This window comes from Rhea pennata, chromosome 6 (genome assembly GCF_028389875.1).
Source record: "Rhea pennata isolate bPtePen1 chromosome 6, bPtePen1.pri, whole genome shotgun sequence".
NCBI lineage: Eukaryota > Metazoa > Chordata > Aves > Rheiformes > Rheidae > Rhea > Rhea pennata.
In genome coordinates this window covers 22,279,691-22,298,936 of record NC_084668.1, presented here as the reverse complement: position 1 = coordinate 22,298,936, position 19,246 = coordinate 22,279,691, and the positions used below count along the sequence as shown (strand labels likewise).

The window sequence follows — 19,246 nt, the reverse complement described above, 5'->3', positions numbered from 1 at the left end:
AGCAGACCAACACACGCCACACAGCGCATTCGCTCATTCGCATCCCGGAGCTGCAGTTTGTAGCCTGTGTAACACTATAAACAACCACTGAAGCGATTTAGCTTGGGAACAAACCAAAAGCAAAACACTTTGGTAAAAGTAACAGAACATTTCAGCATTTCAGCCTAAATTGCAGTTCTGCCCTCCTGCCTCCTCCCGGGAGGGGCTTCTACCTTAAAGATCCTTAATGCTTTACCCAATCCTTCTTTGCCATCACATTTTGTCTGTTAATGCAGAATCCCCCCAAAATTCAGCCTTCACAGAGACTTAAATTAACAAAATGTACATCCTTTTATTTCAGATTTGCTCATCCTGAAGCTCTGGATATTGGAATATTTCATTACATTCACATCTGAGTCTAATAATTATTGCTTCCAGCTGCTCCCTCTCTGCCCCCTGCCAGAAGTGATTATTCCCCACTTACACCACAATAATCGCTTATCTGATCACCATTGAAACCAGATCCGTCCCTTGTAGAACAATTTGTTTAACCACAGCCTGTGGAACCAAATGTATGTTAATTTGACTAAAAGAAATGCATATAAGAAAGAATCTATGATACTCTTGTATAAAATACCCTGTACTAACTCCACTTACTCTCAAGAGTTTCACAGTTCATCTGATTTAGCTTCACCTTTTCCTTTTCTTCCTTCAAATAATTCACATTATTTAAGTCTCTTTAGATAGGGTATCTTCTTGCTCAAAATTTCCTTATTTCTACTTTACCTTGGAGTCATTGCACGACTCCTATCTTTCTTTAGCAGTTATTTTCAACTGCAGAATGACCTAGGTACAGCTATGGAGGAAGATGCTGGATAGAATAGAGATTTTGGGAGGTATACCAGAGTAATTCTGGGAAATAGTGACAGCTGGGTTGAAGAAAATCAAGCCAGAAACTGTGAGCTCTACATCAGGGTAATTTAAATTCTAAATATTAATGTATTTAAATAAAATGATTACAATTAAATAAGGATACAAACATAAAGTGTGTATAGTGTCTATATACCATAGATAGTATCTAAAGTTAAAAAAAAAAGAAAAATAATGAAATTATCTCTTCAGCAAGCTGCTTTTAACTGAACAACTACATAAAAATGAAATAGAAAAATTGAGCATGTTGGTGAGAAGTTTTTTTCTCCCCCTCCTTTCCCCCAGTAAGTCTAAAGATCTTGGATAAAGAGTATTTTTCTCCTTGATAATGGAGGTTTTATGTGAAGTTTACAAGCAACAAGTAAGTAAATTAACAATGCTCAGTTTAAAGACATTTTGCTCCTGCAACTTTGCTGATGCTGCACTGTCTGGAGTCACAATAATATAGTTAGGTCATACAGATCTTTTTCTCTCGTTGACATTCATTTCTACCAGCCTTTAGTGAGAATTTCATTTACTGGTCAGGATAATGATTTAGGTTGCTTCATTAGTCTCAAAATTGCAGAGTGCAATTCACACCCTAAACTTCCAGTAGTATTTCTCTACCAACCTCTTAACCTTCTTCAATTTACATCACTGTCACCTTTACATTACTCTGAGTGCTCTTTACTGTGCCTAGAAAAATATACTATTCTGAATTTCTCAAAAGGCTCTGTGCAATGCCTCTTGCAAAGCCAGCTGTTAGATTCTGCACTTCCATTAGTTTCCAAGTGGTTCAAAATACAGCCAAATCAAATCTCACTTGCAACAACCAAACCTTGATGCAACAAATGCATGGTTTATTCCATCAAGTCTGCGATGGTAAGAAAAGGTTGCTGGGCTTGGCAAAACATGCAGAAAAGGGAGTTGCTTCCAAACCCAGTATGATTTATACAAATATCCAAAACAGTAAGTGCAAGATCAGTCCTGTAACCATTTCTAACTGTCAACAACCCATGAACGTGATTTTAATTTTGCTTGGTATAACTCTCAGTCAACCACATTCCAAATGTATTTATCTTGTTCCACTAGCTCAATCTAGGTCAAGGCAGAATCACATGAAGACACAGTATCATCAGCATTTGAAGGCTGCATAGTTCACATGCTCTCAAAGAGATTTGAATGCACAATAAATAAGGTTTTTCGGTTACAAAATTCTTGACTATTTGCTCTGCTAACAATTTATAAACTAATCCATTATTATAATCTAATTATTGCAATAGTCTCACACTGATGGCAAACAAAGACCTGGGTCCAAGAAGACAAACAGCAAAATCTCAAACTTGAAGCATGCACAAACATTTCACTAATTTTTCCTAATTTGCAGATTGTGACCATGGTATCACTATCCCAGATCAAATTTTGAAATCCCATGATGCTTTCATCCTTAGGCTCCTAGAAATACACTGACGAATATGCAGCTGGATAAGCACTTGAAAGGCAGAATCTTCAACATAAGTTCAAGCTACAAAGTCGAGAGCTTAGCTATGAAGAACATGCTCAAGGTACCAAGAAATAATAATAATTTAAAAAAAGAGAGATAGTGACATGACCCCTGTCGAGGCAGAATCTGAAAAATGAAACATCTTGAGAAAACTACGAAGATGAGTCCTTGCAAAATAGAAATACATGGCTCCATTTATTTCCTTGCTTATCTTTGTGTAGGTGTCACTGTTAATGCTGTAAAAGCAAACTCGGGTAAATAGCATGTCTAAAACAACAAACATGATGAAATATTTAGCTTAAATTAGAATTATTTCTCACGTATAATTAAACATATGTATGTCATTTCTGTAACAGCTATTCATCATTTACCAATGTTCAATAAATTAAATTTATGGATTTAATCTTGATGCAAGCTCTGTCTATCATCCGTACCAAGAACAGAAATGCACTAAACCACTTATCTAATACTACGAAATCTGCATGCACTGAAGCTTAGTGTATTTAAGCTTTAGCTCAAAAGAAGAATAGTTTTTGTAAAAGATAAAGGAAAATTTATTTTTAAAAATATAGACGCAATTTTTAGAGGTTAAGTTTTGCAGCCCACCTCACAGAGAATTTAAATTAAGGTAGAAAGTTACTCAAAATCCCTCTGTAAAGATGTTTCATTCACAAGGTAAAACTGTTATTTGGTAAATTAAAATACTTGCTCTGAATTTTTATCCTGCATCAGCTGGGTTAGTTTTCTCCAGGGATTGTATGCAGAGTCAATACTGTAGAGACGCATGTGCATGGCCAACACGTGAAACAGCTGATCTGAAAGGTAGAGAAGAAACCTGGTAATTATTGCACACAACAGAGTATTTTGCATCAGCTCACCAACATCTGTTCTCTAAGATTCTGCAAAGTCTTCTAGTTCCAAATAGGCTGGTACCTAACAACATTTTTTTAAAATGTTTTGAAGAGAAGCCAGTAAATATATGCATGTACACGAAGAATGACTATTTTTTCCTCGAACGAAATTTTGGGAGAGAGAAAGGCTGTTTAGAAAGCTATGAACAGATCTGTGGTATTTTAATGCTGGTAAAACACCAGATTCATATATTTAATTACAGGTCTTTTTAACCATACTGTTTCATATGCTGTTACATTGCTAAGGGTCCAGGTTGGTCCAGGCCAACCTTCCTTCCCTTTCTAGTCTGTGCAAGAAGTCTTGTTTTGCTAAGTATCTGGTCTGGAGTCTGACTGCTTGTAAACTGAAGTTGCTAGAAGTTCTGTTCTACAGCAGGACCACTTCAGCCCCTTATTCTTCAAAGGATTTTCCTTTTACCTTGAGAGGGCTATTTTGTAGGTAATTTTGGGGGAAGAGAAAAGAACAGATTTTCTGACTACACCACAACAATACCAAAGCAGAAATGGTCTTCCAAATGGCAGTTTTATCTACGTAATCTGCGGGCAAAGTTTGCTAATACTCATCAATCCAGAAGCATCTGTACATCCATTGCGTCAAAAGGATTTAATTTATAAAATATTTTCAAAATTTTTGACAAAAGGATGCTAAGTTTACTATTCATGCAAATTACTACAGTATCATATACTAAAAACACACTGTTTTTTTTCTGTGAATCATACAATCAGCACAAATATAGATAACATCTAGTCTCTCTCTCCTCTCCTAAAGTACGCCAAGAAGGCAGGCACAATCTATGTTCACATCCTCTTCAGAGATGTATGTGGAATACGTACTTCACGTATACTTCACGTATTCTGTGCTTATTGTGCAGTTACAGTTTAGGCAAAAACGTAAACATGGTGTATCCCATGAGAATGCACCATTCTGAAAAGTAAACATAAAATAACATAACATCTTCATATATTCATATTAAAAACATATTTTAAAACATTATGATACATGAACTTGCTCTTTTTTTTCCTCCCATCATCTGTCTTGCTTTTTGCTGCCAAGTTTGTTTCCCCAGTTCAATTCTTCTGGGAGACTCTTTCCTTTTTTACCCACTTTTTATTTTAACGTTTCCGCTTAATATCTTGCCATCTCCTCTTTTTACTCATTTATTCTCTCAGCTGATCCCTTTGCTTCATACTTGCTTAATCTCTCTCCTTTCTCTTTACAGCCCACTCACTCAACCTACAATCTCACTTACAGGTCCTCCGTTTTAAGTAGAAATAGCAGCTATTAATTTATTTTCCATAAATAGACAATTACTCAGAGGTATGCAGTGGCCAAAAAAGTCGCATGATGAAGTCAGCTGACTGCCAGAGCCTGAGGGCTGTAATTAGCTCCTGGGGTTTGTAAAATAATTGAAGATGTAGATGGCATTGGAATTGATTGCTGTCACCTGCTTTCTGAATAAAAACAGTCAATGAGGACAAAATAAGTCATCTTTTCCCCCTAGCAAGAGATTCTAACAAAACATTGCTTTGCTGACGGACTTTAGAACCCTGAAAATATGCTGATTGATTTTTCATAAAACTATATTGCTTTTTTTTTTTAATTTAAATGAAAGCCTTCAAAGTATTAATTCCTTCCCTCTTGTTTTTCTGCTACTAAAAGAAATGTCAGTCTTTTCCAAACTGTTCCTTCTTTCAAAAAAGGGAAAATATGCAAAAAATGCTTAGCATAATTAATTAACCCTCTGTTCTTTTAATAGCTATTTTCCTGAGCTTTTACTTACTACTACAAAATTAAGCAGCCAAGTACCAAATTCTAGCACTAGAGAATTTATTTGTGATCTCCAGCTACATAACATTTGTAGAGTCAGGACACATTCTAACACTGTTTGAATTTGATCACAAAAATTTAGTTTAGCAATCTTGTAAGACAATCATCTTTTCTGTGTGTTATGAAGACAGCAATCTTTGTGCTTTAGAACTAAATACGTTGATAGCACATAAACGTAAAGCTTGGAAATAGGTAATAAGATGTGGTTACATTGACCTTTTATAAAACACTTCTCACAACCAATTTTAAAATATTAAGATATTTTTAAATTGATGCAGCAGTCATGCATGCAGTGTTTCTAGACCCTGAGTAATGAAGGAATAACATTGCCCCCTAATGGGAACACAGTAGCAAAAAGCTGCCTGATAGTGATAACCTTCAAAGTTAGTAAAATTAAATTGTGATTTTTTTATTACTTTGGTACTGTGAGACAATTGCTAATAATTACAGAAAAAGGAAGAAATCTTCCAGAGAAAGATATAAGATTATTTCTTCATGATAACCCCCCCCCTTTTTTTTTTTTTTTTTTTTTTTTTTAACACCTCAGTAACACTGTAACAGGACAAGTGAGTTTTCACAGAGAAGTTTACATGTTAATATCATGGTTTGCACCAGGTAAATGCTGCATTTTTTTTACACGATTCTTTCAGGTACAGCAGAATTAATCTGAGCCACTCCCCATTTTTTTCTTATATATGAGATAATGAAATGTCTCTCTTGTGATTAAGCACACCACTCTGTAGGAATCTTGTAACAACTGTTAAGTTTGGTGGTTAGATACTGCAGAAAATGGAATATGTTGTCCCAGGTGAGCTGCAACAGCAGCGAGCGTCAGTGAAGATGGTCGGAACAAGTAGGTCAAGAGCTGCGTGAGTAGACTGCACCAGGAGGGCAGCTGCTCTGGGCAAGGAAAATCAAGAATGTGATAGATCACACTGCATGATCCTCCTTTGTCTTTTTTTTAAATTATTATTTATTTACTTATTTAACTGGAAACATGGTGTATCCCATGAGAATGTACCATTCTGAAAAGTAAACATAAAATAACAGAATCTCCTCCTATACATTATTTAGAAGCTTTAAAATACACATCTGCCTTTTAACAAATAGTAACAACACATTAACTTGACAGTGAACCATAACTCTGCCTAGTCTTGGGCAGAAAGAAAAGGCAGGTCGTGACTCGCTAGGCTTTCCAAACCGCTCCACAGCTCACAGTGCATCTTACAGGCAATTGCCTCAAAGGTAACACCTTTATACATGAGAAAGGTAGGACGCGTACCTTAGAGTCTCCAAAATAATACTGTTAACTGAAATTTGGTAGAAGTCTATTCATTGGAAAAAAAAATACATAGCAGCATCAAAATTACAGATTTATTGATAACTAATCATTATACATGAACAGTGAAAAGAATTTTAATTGAGTCCTCCTATTTCTGCTAATAATTTCGTATTATTAGAGACAGGCTGCATCCAGTTAAACTGAATAAAAATAAAATCTCAAAATTTGAATACAGCTTAGTACTGCAAGTCAAAGTCTGGCAAAATTTTTGATTCCAAAATTCAGACACTGAAGTGCACCAGAGTATTATTGGGTTTTAATACATGCTCGTATGACTCAAATATTACCTACTGAAGCAACTTAGATGGCTTCTGCTTTCACAGAATACACGTAAAGCTTACATTCTAAAAAATGCTTAATAGCTTCCTACAGCTTCACCAGTTAGATTTATATTGGTGTTTTTGGAAATGGAATTGGAGAAACCTACTATGAATCAAAGTTAAAGCTAATGTCTATCATTCCATACAACACAACTGGCTCCTGGTATATTCCTTCCTACTGCTCCTAGAGCAGCTCTGCTTTCAGGGTTCTCCAGCTGTGAAAGAGGAGCACTGAACTGGAATTGGTACTTTCAAAAAAGCAGCTGAAAGGATAAGACATCACCTTTCCACTGGGATTGAAGCAGTAAGAGGAAGTGTTCCAGCACTTCCTCTCTCGTAACAAGCAAGGATAATGGGTATTTTGTCTATATATCCACACTATCTGCACTAACAACTCTAGTTGTATTCTTTACTTTTATATAGATGTCAATAAAGCACTTAACATCCTGCTATCCCAAAGTGCATAAAGCAGGAGCATTAAAAGTGATTTCACAGCTTTCACATCTATGACAGTATGCACAGGACAAAAGAAAACTAATTCAGAAAGATGACCAGATAGGAATTTGATAGGTGAATGGCAAAATTTAATCAAACTGTGCTGACCTTACAAAATGAGTAATTCAAGAACTTATATGCAGCTGATCTCACTTGTAAACTTGATCTGCTCTTTTCTAGAGCAGCAGTCTTGCATTTCTATAAGATATTTGCTTCCCTTTTTTTTTGTCTCTTGACTATAAAGAAAAATTAAAAATTACTGAAGTTGAAATCAGATTTTTTTTTATAACTCTTTCCACTTACATAGTGTATAACAATGTGCTGCAATAATGATGACAAAGAATACTAACGGGTTAGTCGACTCTCTTACATTGCTTGCAAAAGTCCAGATGATACTCTTGTTCCCAGTCTTTCTCATATTTGTATTTTAGAAGCACAAAACCACTGCCATGAAAATCTTGTGGTCCAGCCTATGAAGACTAGTCTTCTTTTTGGCTATTTTGATCCAGTCTTCCATTTTCTCAATCAGGAAATTAGTGTTCATAGTTACAACGTCAAGAACATCACAAAGTATAGTGACATAGCAGTTCACTGCCAGTGGAATGGAAAACCTTGTTTCACCTGCTGCATAAGGGTCTTACCACATGAGAGGCAGTATTCCCTTTTTCTCTCAAAGTCTGCTGGAGCTGTGAGGAAGAAAGTAGATCATAACAAGAACCATTTGAAACAAACAGATGGAAACTGCTTTTTTTTAAATTAGGAGATTCAGGAATCTTTTGTTCTTATAGGGCTTTTATAGTATACTTAGCAATAGCAGCTACAAGGACTTGCTTACAGCATCTTCCCATTCATCACTGACCCAGTTGATGAGAATAAGCTTAAAAAAAAATTCTGAAGGCTAGGAAAAGCTTATTAAGGCATTAAAAGATGAATAATCTTCATAAAATCTTCAGTCTTCATTGCTGATGAAGCAAATTATCTTCTGCACCAAACTTGCCAATACAAGAGAACATCTTGAAATTCTCCTTTTCTTTAAGGACTATGTATTCCTCCCCTCCCCCCCATCTTTTTTTTTTTTTTTTTTTTTTTTTTTTTTTTTTTGCATCCTTAGGTATGAACGGCATATCAAGCTTCTTAGGAAACAGTTTGGATCCTCTGCTGTTGAGAAAGATTGCTTTTTCAAAGTTAGGATAAATGGATGCCACAAAAGATCTGCAGATTGCCAGCTCCTAACTGAAAAAAAAAAGAGCAGGAGAGGCAGACACCTCCCTAGACTAAGAATGACCAACGACAATGCAAACATCTGCAAGTACTTTCACAAAACCCACTGTATGAAAGGAAAAACTCATTATTAAAGAACAGTAACCTCTATTTTCCTTCAGCAGAGACAGAAAACTAGTTAGTAACCTTTGAAGCTATACTCGTATTAGAAGATTACAGGAAAGACGTGGTTGCATTGAGTAATTCATGAAAGAATTAGCTTTTTCTTCCCACAGGAATCAACCATACTTAACAGTTCCAAATATCATCTATAAGGATAAAATGGAAGCAACCATAACCATCAGTGTGGTTGGAAAAATTGATACAGAAGGTGCATATACGTGCAAAGACAACAGCATGAACAGCTTAAGAAATACTTCATGTCAATAAGACTTTCTGTCCTCAAGAAAATAGTAAAGCACTGACTAAACTGATGCTAAAAGCATATTCATGATGAATGACCACTAAGCCACCTACAAATGCAAAATACAGAGGTTCCAAATGAACAAGAGGACAAAAAAAAAAAACCCAAAACACAGTCTAATGATACAGTGGTGTTTTGCGCCACTACAGAAGGTTATGAAGGCACTGGATACTTTATTTAAGGGCAGCTTACATGAGTCTCTAGTACTTTTGGATGTCTTCTTGTAAATGAAAGTCTAAGTCTTTTCCAATTAATACAATTGATGCTAAAAGGCCAGATGCTACTAATCAAGAGAAGTGCAAGGATATGAAGCTCCTGTGCAGGGAAACTGAAGTAAGAGGACAAAGTGCCAGAGTATGTAATTCTTCCTTTAAAAAAAGCTATATCTATGACAAGAAGAAAAAGGAAAAAAAGAAAAGAAAGCAACTAAAAAAAAGAATTATTAATAAAAAGTTTAAGGGAAAAAACTCATGCTGTTGTCTTTGCACATATATGCACTATAAATTCATTTATAGAAAATTCTTAAATCCTGTGGAATTGTTAATGCGCTATTGCACAGTTAGCAGAGTCATCATTACACAGAAAAGCACATATACCCATATTGAAGAGACAAATGTCTACAAATGGTACAGAGCAATACTAGTTGTTCCACCTTAAGACTGTCTTCCGAAGCATCTCTATAAACACTGAACAACAAAAACAAAACAAAACGTCAGATCTCTTAAAATGTATAAAACAGAAAAATAAAACCCGTGCAATTGCTAGCTGTCATAATTATTATCTGGAAACACGAGAACTTCGAGGCCTTAGACTCTAAAACTCATGTGACCCTTAAAACAGGACTCAATTTTTAAGTAAATAGGTAATATAGGGATCCATAGGGATCTGTTTGCACTTTTACATGGCATACTGTATAGTAACACTTACTCGTACACATAGACACACAAAACTTTAAACCTTAAAATGGCTATTTTACAGCCAAATTTTCTTCATCATTCTTGTCACACAGACTCAGTCACTGACGCTAACAGCTACATTAATCATTCTTAATTTTCCTTGCCCAGAGCAGCTGCCCTCCTGGTGCAGTCTACTCACGCAGCTCTTGACCTACTTGTTCCGACCATCTTCACTGACGCTCGCTGCTGTAGCAGCTCACCTGGGACAACATATTCCATTTTCTGCAGTATCTAGCCACCAAACTTAACAGTTGTTACAAAATTCCTACAGAGTGGTGTGCTTAATCACAAGAGAGACATTTCATTATCTCATATATAAGAAAAAAATGGGGAGTGGCTTAGATTAATTCTGCTGTACCTGAAAGAATCATGTGTAAAAAATAAAAATAGTTTAATGTGGTACAAATAAGACATCAAGAAAATAGTATATCATGTCCTAGAGAATGTATGAATTTTTAAATCATTCACTCCTTACTGCATTAGATAAAATATAACATCAGTCTCTTTGTTAAGTCAAACTGCAAAACCAAGAAAATGAGTATGGAAAGGTAAAATCTATTATACAAGAAATACCGAATGAATCACAATCTTTTTCTATAAATAAATCTAAATATACATAGACGTAGTAATGAAAGAATAAGCGCATTTAGTTATATAACCAATTAAATAAACCTGCTATATAAGGAAAAGTAACTCTACTACCATCAGTCATAATTAGCTTACTGCCCAAAACTAAATACACTAATACTCAATAGAAGAAGGGTCTGTCAGACCTGTTCTAGAAGGACCTCTCATTACCTTATATTAAAAATTAGCCTATTTACAGCAAGATTAAATGCAACTAGTTGGACTGTTATTCAACCTTAACACAAAAAATGCTAATAAAGTATACATAGCAAGTGAATGTTCCAGCAGTGATTAGACGACATTTATGTCTCCAGACAGTTTAAAGCAACAACACATTCATGTACCTACTGCCTGTTATCCAAAAGCTTTAAAGGCTTTCTTAAATTTTTCTAAAGTGCAAGTTAGAATTAAAAATAACAACATGACTGATTTAGATCTCAATTAGAAAATTTATCACTCTACTCAGCAGTGTGTCAAAGAGCAGGTACATGATTTTGAAATCCTTTCCCTACTCTTTTATCAGAAATATTCATTAGAATCCTTGAAATAATATAACTGCATCAGGAAAAAACAAGTTCTATAATCAGCACATTCAGTAAACAAAATTATACAACAGTCTAAGAAAGGAACAGAAAGCTACTATATTAAAAAAACAGAACTCAGTATATTATAAGTGAAAATATAATTAAGCAATGTTATCACATTTTCAAAAAAATGATTGACATAATTTTGAGTTATACTGAAATAGTCTAAGAATTGCAAACTGAGCCCTAAGTATATGAAAAAGCACAAATCGCATCATAGGGAAAAAAAGATTACTTCTGTCTAAATATACACAAAATCTGAAAACAAGGATTAAAAGAAAGTTCTTCTTACCGTGCTATTTTCCTCTTTACATATATAAATAATGCACAGTTACAATAATGGAATTACTAAGGTCAAAAGGTGACTTACATTATAACAACACAAAGTATTTAAATCTGTGAAGTCAGATTTTAAAGAGGCCAGCACTTAATCAAAAGTAACCAGTAAAATTCCTTTAAGCCCTCTTTTTGCAAAAGAGAGAGAGCCTATAATAAATTGCATAAATTCTTCCACACACCATTGGAGAATCGTATATTTCATAAACAAATACTTTTAAAAGCAATAGTTCATATAATCTTAAAGCTTCTCTCAAGAAAGTAATTTCCATACTTTTCAAGTGTGAAAAATATCTATCTTTAACTTTCTGTAAGATCACCTTGTTCCAGCTACTTATTTTGAGGAACAGACACAGTGGTTCACTCTCTGTGAACCTAGTTACTGACAAAATAGTAAAAGTACTGGAAAAATAGTTAAGTATGATACATGAATTTAAGCAGAACATCGTAGGTCTGCCTTGTCTTTTTAAAGTCATGATCCAGCATAATGCAATTCTCCAGTGGTGACACATTCTCCATACATCATTTCAAATTTGGTAATTCCCAAGAAATTTCTCCAATGATTAACATAATCTCCGTTCATTAGAAGACTTGAGGGAAGTCTATTAAAAATCCTGACTGATCATTTCAATAACTTACTATAGAGTCAGCTACCAAGGCCCCAGCTTCATGGATTCCCCCCCCCCCCCCCCCTTTTTTTAAGCTTTAAAATGGTTCCTATCTTGGTTTCAGCTGACAGGGCTCGAACAGAAACAACAAAGCCATACAGCTAGAGCCCAAGGAAGCTGCCCAGTATTCTGGCAGTGCAACCTTTCTTTGGAAAGTCAAAATTCCTGCACTTACAGATACTAGCTGTGGTAAAGCATTGAAAGAAAAAGTTATCATATACACATTAAGCTTTTAAATAGACAGATGCAGCAAATTTGATACTGTTATAATGTCAAACACTTCACAGGGTTTTAAGATGTAATTAATATATTTCATTTCACTTTTAAAAATAAAAAATTCATACAGAGAAGCTGGAATTTATTTATAGGTTTTCAAAGATAAAAGATAAAAACACTACCTTACAGATTACAGGCCACTTCTACTCCCCTCTCCACACACACTACCAACATTTCAAAATATTAAAACATGTATAGATCTTGTATGGCTATTCAAACCATGTGAAGACAGGGGTAATTTACTTCCAAAGAAATGTCATTATAAATTGTTTGCACTCAAAAATTTTCAAATGCTTTCTAACTTTAAGATGAAATCTCTGCCCTAGGTTTTTCATCATAGTCTTCTCCAAATATTTTGTCATGTTAAAATTATAACACTCCTGCAGCTGTGTGATGCATCCAGTAAGCAGCTAAAATGCAGTAAGAAAATAATCATTTTCTAGGTGATCATACAACTCAAAACATGGCATAATGCAAGAGACAAAATTAAAACTCTGCAGATAATTTTGAATAATTTTGATAATTTTCAAGTATTAATTTTGTTTTGCTGGGAGGAGAGAACTAACAATGATGGAGGGAGATAATACTCAGCAGGGATTTAAACTACCCTTCACAAATCACAAACAACTGAATGAAGTCAGTTGAACCACATTTGTTGGCAGCAACAGAAGGCTCCTACGCCAGAGAGGACACGGACAGCACAGCAAGCGATGGGATTTATTTGGTAGCTCATCACCTCAAATGATGGGGAAAGCATCTCCCACAGATCACGTACCGAAAGGTAGATCGGCTGCAGGCTTTGTAACATTTTTAGTACAGAATCTGCTACTGCAATGTAAACTTGATTTCAACATGCATAACAGCTTATAATTCCAAAAAATTAAAAGATTTTATGTTAACAAATAGCTATTCTGTCAATCAAAAGTGCATTATTTGCCAAATATTCAGGGTTTGCAGTGAACAATGAAGATCTGAGAATTTCTATTGAAAAAAGTTGCAAAACCCTCCTGTCAGAAAAATCTAGGCATATTAAAAATACGCATCATCAAGAGATCCCAGGCTTAAAAATATGCAGCTAACATGAGTTTCATTAGAACCCTGAGAAACAAATTTCTTTACTAGTAGTAACCAGGGTGAAACAAAATTTTCTCAGTTTTTGGGAAAAAAAATGTTTTACCCTTAAAATACTTACAGTTCTGCTCATAAAAATTTGAAGTTATTAAAAAATATTATATGTATAGTATGACACTTGCTTTCTAAACAGATTTATAATCACAATATATGAATAGTTCCCCTGAATAATTTGCACAAATTAATGTCAAATTTCTCAAATTATAACGAAAATGAAGATACACTATGACAAAAGAAAGGTCCTTAAAAGAAAAAAGGTTGAGATTATTTAGGAAATTTTAGGAAGAAAAAGACATCTTCACTCAATCACCTAATAATTTATATTGCTTTTAATAACAGAAAACTTACTTAAACATGATCTTTTCCCAGCTGTGCTTGCACCTCCTGAACATAAATTGCCTCCTCGATGGACCAGCTCAAGTTCCAAGTTTGTTCTGCATGAAAAACATAAGTGTTGAATGGAACAGCATTATTCAAGTTTCTGTAGATATTAGAGAGCCACCACAAACTCCCAACACATACTAAAGGAAAGAATACTGTGAACCAATTGTTTGTGTTAGATACTGCCAAACTGTGACATTACTGAGATACTGCCATTTGTGATTTAAAATGATTTGACTAGTAAGCATTGCATAAGAGAACTGCTACAGTTGCAATTGAAGTATAAATAAATGTCAGTTCTGAGGCTTTTCTCTATATGCACACACAACTCCTCAAAAATAAGGGAATTTATGTGCAAATCTGAAAAGAAAACATACAAAATGGCTAAATTTTGATCAGTTGGGACTATTTAAAAATGTTCTCTTTAATGACAGGGATATTGTCTTGCTTTACTCAAACAGGCAGTACAATGGACAGGCCATCAAGTAACTAAATATGAAGATATTTTAAATTACTCTGGAAGCATTGACCTGTATTGATAGGTTAGCTAATAGAAGCCTTGGAGGTAAGTTCTGAATGAACACTGGTGTTCACTGCAGCTCATTAGTATGAAACAGAAGCTGTTTCTTTAAATCTCTGCATACCACATTGATGTTTTATTTCTTAGTATTATTGTAAGTGGATATTTAGATACCAACTGTTTAGGCCAAATTCAATAGCTTTGTTTGATTCTGGAACTGAATGTTTCAGTACTATATTATCGCTTACCCCTAGGACTTGGAACAAACAACTTATATTATTCTCCCTGAGAGTTCGTTTTAAAAAGTCAACAAACACTCCTGTAATTAAGATGAAGGAATAAAAAGCTGTTATTTGGAAATGTTATTTTGTTAATTTCTTCCAAACTGCAAAGCTCAGTCTTGTACATATTTTATCCTTTACTTAAAAATCAACCAATGCTAGTCTCAACATAACGTGACTGAGTATTTATTAAAATCTACTCTAGAGTTTTAGACATACATTGCATCTAAGACAAGTACACATGCATATACACATACATACATATTGAAGATGGTACACATACATACATATTGAAGATGGTACACATACATACATATTGAAGATGAAACTACAGGATGACTATTTTATTAAAAATAAAATATTGTTAAAAGATTTCTGCTCCATCGTTTTGAGAGAATACTTGGGTTTTGATATGCAGTGTTTAAGATACTTTCATATGCTTCTAAAATAGTAACATTTCAGAATATTACTATCCCTAAGTTTGCAGCTTATGCCACCCATTTCTGAAGGAACGCTTTAATCCTCTCTACTCAGAAAAAAGGCAATTTAACATTGATAATGTGCCTGCTCAGAGCTCCATCTGGTTGCTGCTGATAAGGGCATCTGTGTGACAGGGGAATTTTCCACTCTTCAGGCGATTTGCAGTGCTCACTGAACTTCTAAAAATCTACCAGCAAGGAAGCAGGGACAGGGATTTCATATTAGTGGACAAAATAGCAACTGTAGATCAGCATGTGCTAGTTCATCTTGGGAATATAAATGAAACGAACGTGTTTTACTTTTACAAAGCTTCTGATAACTAATTTGTAGAACAAAATTAATGGCAATCTTTTATTAAAACTAAGAGAATTAAGATTTAATCAAAATGACTACCTGAATTTCTATGAGCAATTTTAGATCTAAAATTTTCAATTTCCCTTTCAAGATATGTATATAATTTTGCAAAACAAAACTCAAGGACAATTCAACAAAATTCTTGATGCCTATAAAGTGGTATACAGTATTACTTATCACTATAGGGAAGGAAAGAAGAGAGTCTTCTGGTAACATATTCCATCACATATTGCACACTCATACTCCCCTCCCACACTTCCATATTGCCCCAAAGCTCCTCCAAGACAGAAGCTTATAGCTTGGCTTTCTTGAAAATATAAATATTAATCTTCTCCTGACATCTTCAAAACATACTTAAACTTTGGTGTGGTAGTGCACAGTGGGAAGTATCTCCTGGAAACTGGAACACTTCTTTATAATGAGCATGTTCTACATCAGATGCCTCTCTAAATCATTTTTGAAAGCGTATCTCCTCCCTATTCAAGCTCCCCTCTGCCTTAAGGCTCCAATTAAAACTTCACCCACCCCTGCCGAACAAAAGAAAAGCATAGTTCTCCGTGCCTGTTCTCTCCTTGCTGAAAGAAAAATAGGGACATCTGATAGGAAAGCAGAACACAGAGTGGTCTCTGAAAGTACCCTTCCCTGAAAATGAAGGAATGAAAATCAATTTAGGAGTGACTGTTTGCACTATCTATACGTCTTCTTTGCGCCATTCACTGGAGCAAAAAGATTTGTATCATACAGTGTCACCTGTCTTCATCTTCCTCATCCACAAAAAGAAGACAGAGAAGAAAGGATGAATTGTGCTCAGTTGTACAGACTCCTGATCCAAAACCAGACCTGTTTCAGCTTACTTTCATTGGCTTTCATTAAAGAAAGAACATATCTGGAAAGACAAAGTTAGGCATGTTTATCAGAATTCATACCAGAACAGCATGGGAGTAAGTAAAACAGTAATGCCCTTTCCAGGGGGAGAAGATATTTGGAAGGGCCTCCTCATTCCGGAAGGACGGCAGAATAAAAGTTAAACACTCTCTTTTTCACTTCATTTTACAAAGACAGCATATACATGGAAAAACAGATACTGAGAGACAGACTGGGAGAGAAGAACACAGTATTTTCGTATTAGGCTATACACAGCTGACAGCAAAATCAAAGGCTTTGTTTACACAGCCCTCTAAAGCAAGAGATCTATTACTATACACTGTAGAAACAGTCCTCCAAGAGACACTGCTACAAATGACAGTCATCAATACTCTAAATGTGGAGCTATTAGAATTAAAGCTAGGCACACATGATTTGTTAATGACATGCTGCTTATCCTGTAAGTGTCAGCAAAGACAAGGAGGAAAAAGGTACAAATTTAACAAGGTAGGAGGCTAGGAAAAGGGGGAGTTAGCTAAATAGCTGCTCTTCCAGCTGTGCACACAAATCGGGATGCAAGGACCCTGAATGACTTTTTTTTTTTTGCTAGGAAAGAAGATGGAGGCTAGCTCTCCCACTGGCTAATTTCTTTCCTCTGCTACCTATGACATCTGTCTGAGCAGCAAAAGTGAACTAAGAGGAGCAAGTTCCCATTTTCCTGAGGCAGAAAGAATAAGCTGCTGCAAGCGACTCCTTACTGTTTTATCAGTAGTGCTCCTATTTCAACTTGCAAAATTCCACCTCGAAACTTGCCACCAGCTGTAAACCAGCATCTTTTGAGAAGACCACAGATCATGTCATTTTCTGATTGAAAATGGAACACAGCTTCTATTAATAGAAGATGATTAATGGTATTTAACATTAATTGACCCCTGCAATCAGCAAGTGAATTAAAAATATCATTAGGTTAACTTGAAATGGTTGTTTAGATAGGGGCTACTTATCACCTTGACCATTTTATCTGTGTATCAGATTAAATATCAGAAAAAGACAAATAACAGCTATGGATGATCTGATGAAAACCACAGAAATGCGTCAGAATACAAGAGACAAATGTCCAAAGGTAATCGGCTAGCAGGGAACAGGCAGATATCATCACCACCACAGAAAGAATGAGGACGGAAATAATGAAGAAACATCAGGCTGAATCACAGGAATAACTTCTAGAAAACAAATTTAAATCTGTAACTTAATGGTGCCAATAGTTTATATCAAAAACATGGTAAAAAAGGTTTCAGCCTGGGAGATGAACAGCGCACTCACAAATGCAAATTGTAAGGTTACATTAAAATGACAAAAAAGAATGTTTAAGATTTTTAAACCTGTAGTTCTCATGCAGTTATCAAGTAGTAGAAGTCTGCAAACTGGATTGCTGAATTCAAGAAAGAGAAATTGTTTTGTAAAAGATCTGCCAAGGATCCTCTTAAGTGATCTTATGATTTATGGTAACAGTATGGAAGGTTGGATTCAAAATCTGAAATCCTGTATGCATAGACAAACAGAAAATACCAGACACTAGTCTAACCTAGCAAGAAGAGGTCACCAGCGGGTGTGGGTGATGTATCCTGGTCTTAGTGACCACTCATGCAGTGAAAGAAGAAATGAAGCGCTGTTCATGATTGAGGTATTTTTAATTATTGGAAGAAAAACATGAATCTTGGAATTAAATGTTAGTGTAAAAATAATGAAATAAATCTGTTTTTAAAATATGTATAGTTAGCATTTTTAATATTATACAACTTTATACAGAAATATATCATAAACTGGATTTGTATACCATAAATAGCATGTCAGATTATTATTATAAGCAATCATACTTTTATATAGAAAATATCCATTTTGAATCTTGTATTTTTTTTTAAAGGATATTAAATTGTATTGACCAACTACATCATCACCAAAAATTTCTACAATATTTATTCTTGTATAGAATATGCCACTTATGCTAATATGGAATAATCTTCTACTTTACTATGCAAAAAAATTTAATTGTTTTTCTTAATCAAGGCACAATTAAGTTACTCAAAGACTATAAATGATGTTTCTATTAACAGAATCATACGATCATCTAGATTGGAAGGGACCTCTGGAGATTATCTGGTCCAACCTTCTGTCAAAAGTAGAGCCTTAGATTCAGCTATCCAGAGCCCTGTGAAGTCATGCCTTGGATAGTTCCAGGGAGGAAGATATCATCATTTTTCTGGGCAACCCATTCAGATATTTAATTGTTCTCACAAAGAAGAATTTTAGCAATTATTGTTAGCTTTGCTGCTTTACAGAAGACATGACAAAATTGTAGATACCTATTTGAAATGAAATTGTACGAATTAAGAAAATATTAGCATGGAGGTTTAATATTTGGACTTAAAAATGTAATCAGTACAGAAGATGAAAATGAAAACTAATATCAGCACAGTGCTTCGTTAAAGGATGATATTAATTTTCTATTTTCCATGTAATACTTGAAGCTACATTTAAAACTAAGTTTCTTTCAAAGAAAAATTTATGGTTGCTACTCTAGTTAACTGCAAGGTATTCATCTACCACGTTTCACTGCAAAATCAAGAATTTTGCTTAACGGTATCAGAGTTCATCAACCCACAGAAACACTACAGCCTGGCCATGTAGGGTCTGACAGCACTAAGCCTAGGTACACTACCCATAAAGAAGGGAAGATCACAAATATCCCCAAATTAGTGGACTGAGGACTGATAAACTGGCTCTCTACAACATGTTTAACTCTTACGCAAGAAAAA

At 34.9% G+C, this 19,246-nt stretch overlaps 1 protein-coding gene across 6 annotated transcripts in view; it reads right to left on the bottom strand.

Annotated features, from left to right (window-relative positions):
• The window catches only part of UBR3 (ubiquitin protein ligase E3 component n-recognin 3), a 120,882-nt gene that overhangs the window by 22,936 nt on the left and 78,700 nt on the right, over positions 1-19,246 (bottom strand). For all 6 annotated transcript variants that reach the window (XM_062579035.1, XM_062579037.1, XM_062579039.1 and 3 more), the window contains 2 exons: positions 13,899-13,984; positions 3,102-3,207 (listed from right to left, as the gene is read on the bottom strand). In XM_062579035.1, coding sequence (XP_062435019.1) covers positions 3,102-3,207; positions 13,899-13,984 — 192 coding nt within the window. The remainder of the gene's footprint in view (positions 1-3,101; positions 3,208-13,898; positions 13,985-19,246) is intronic.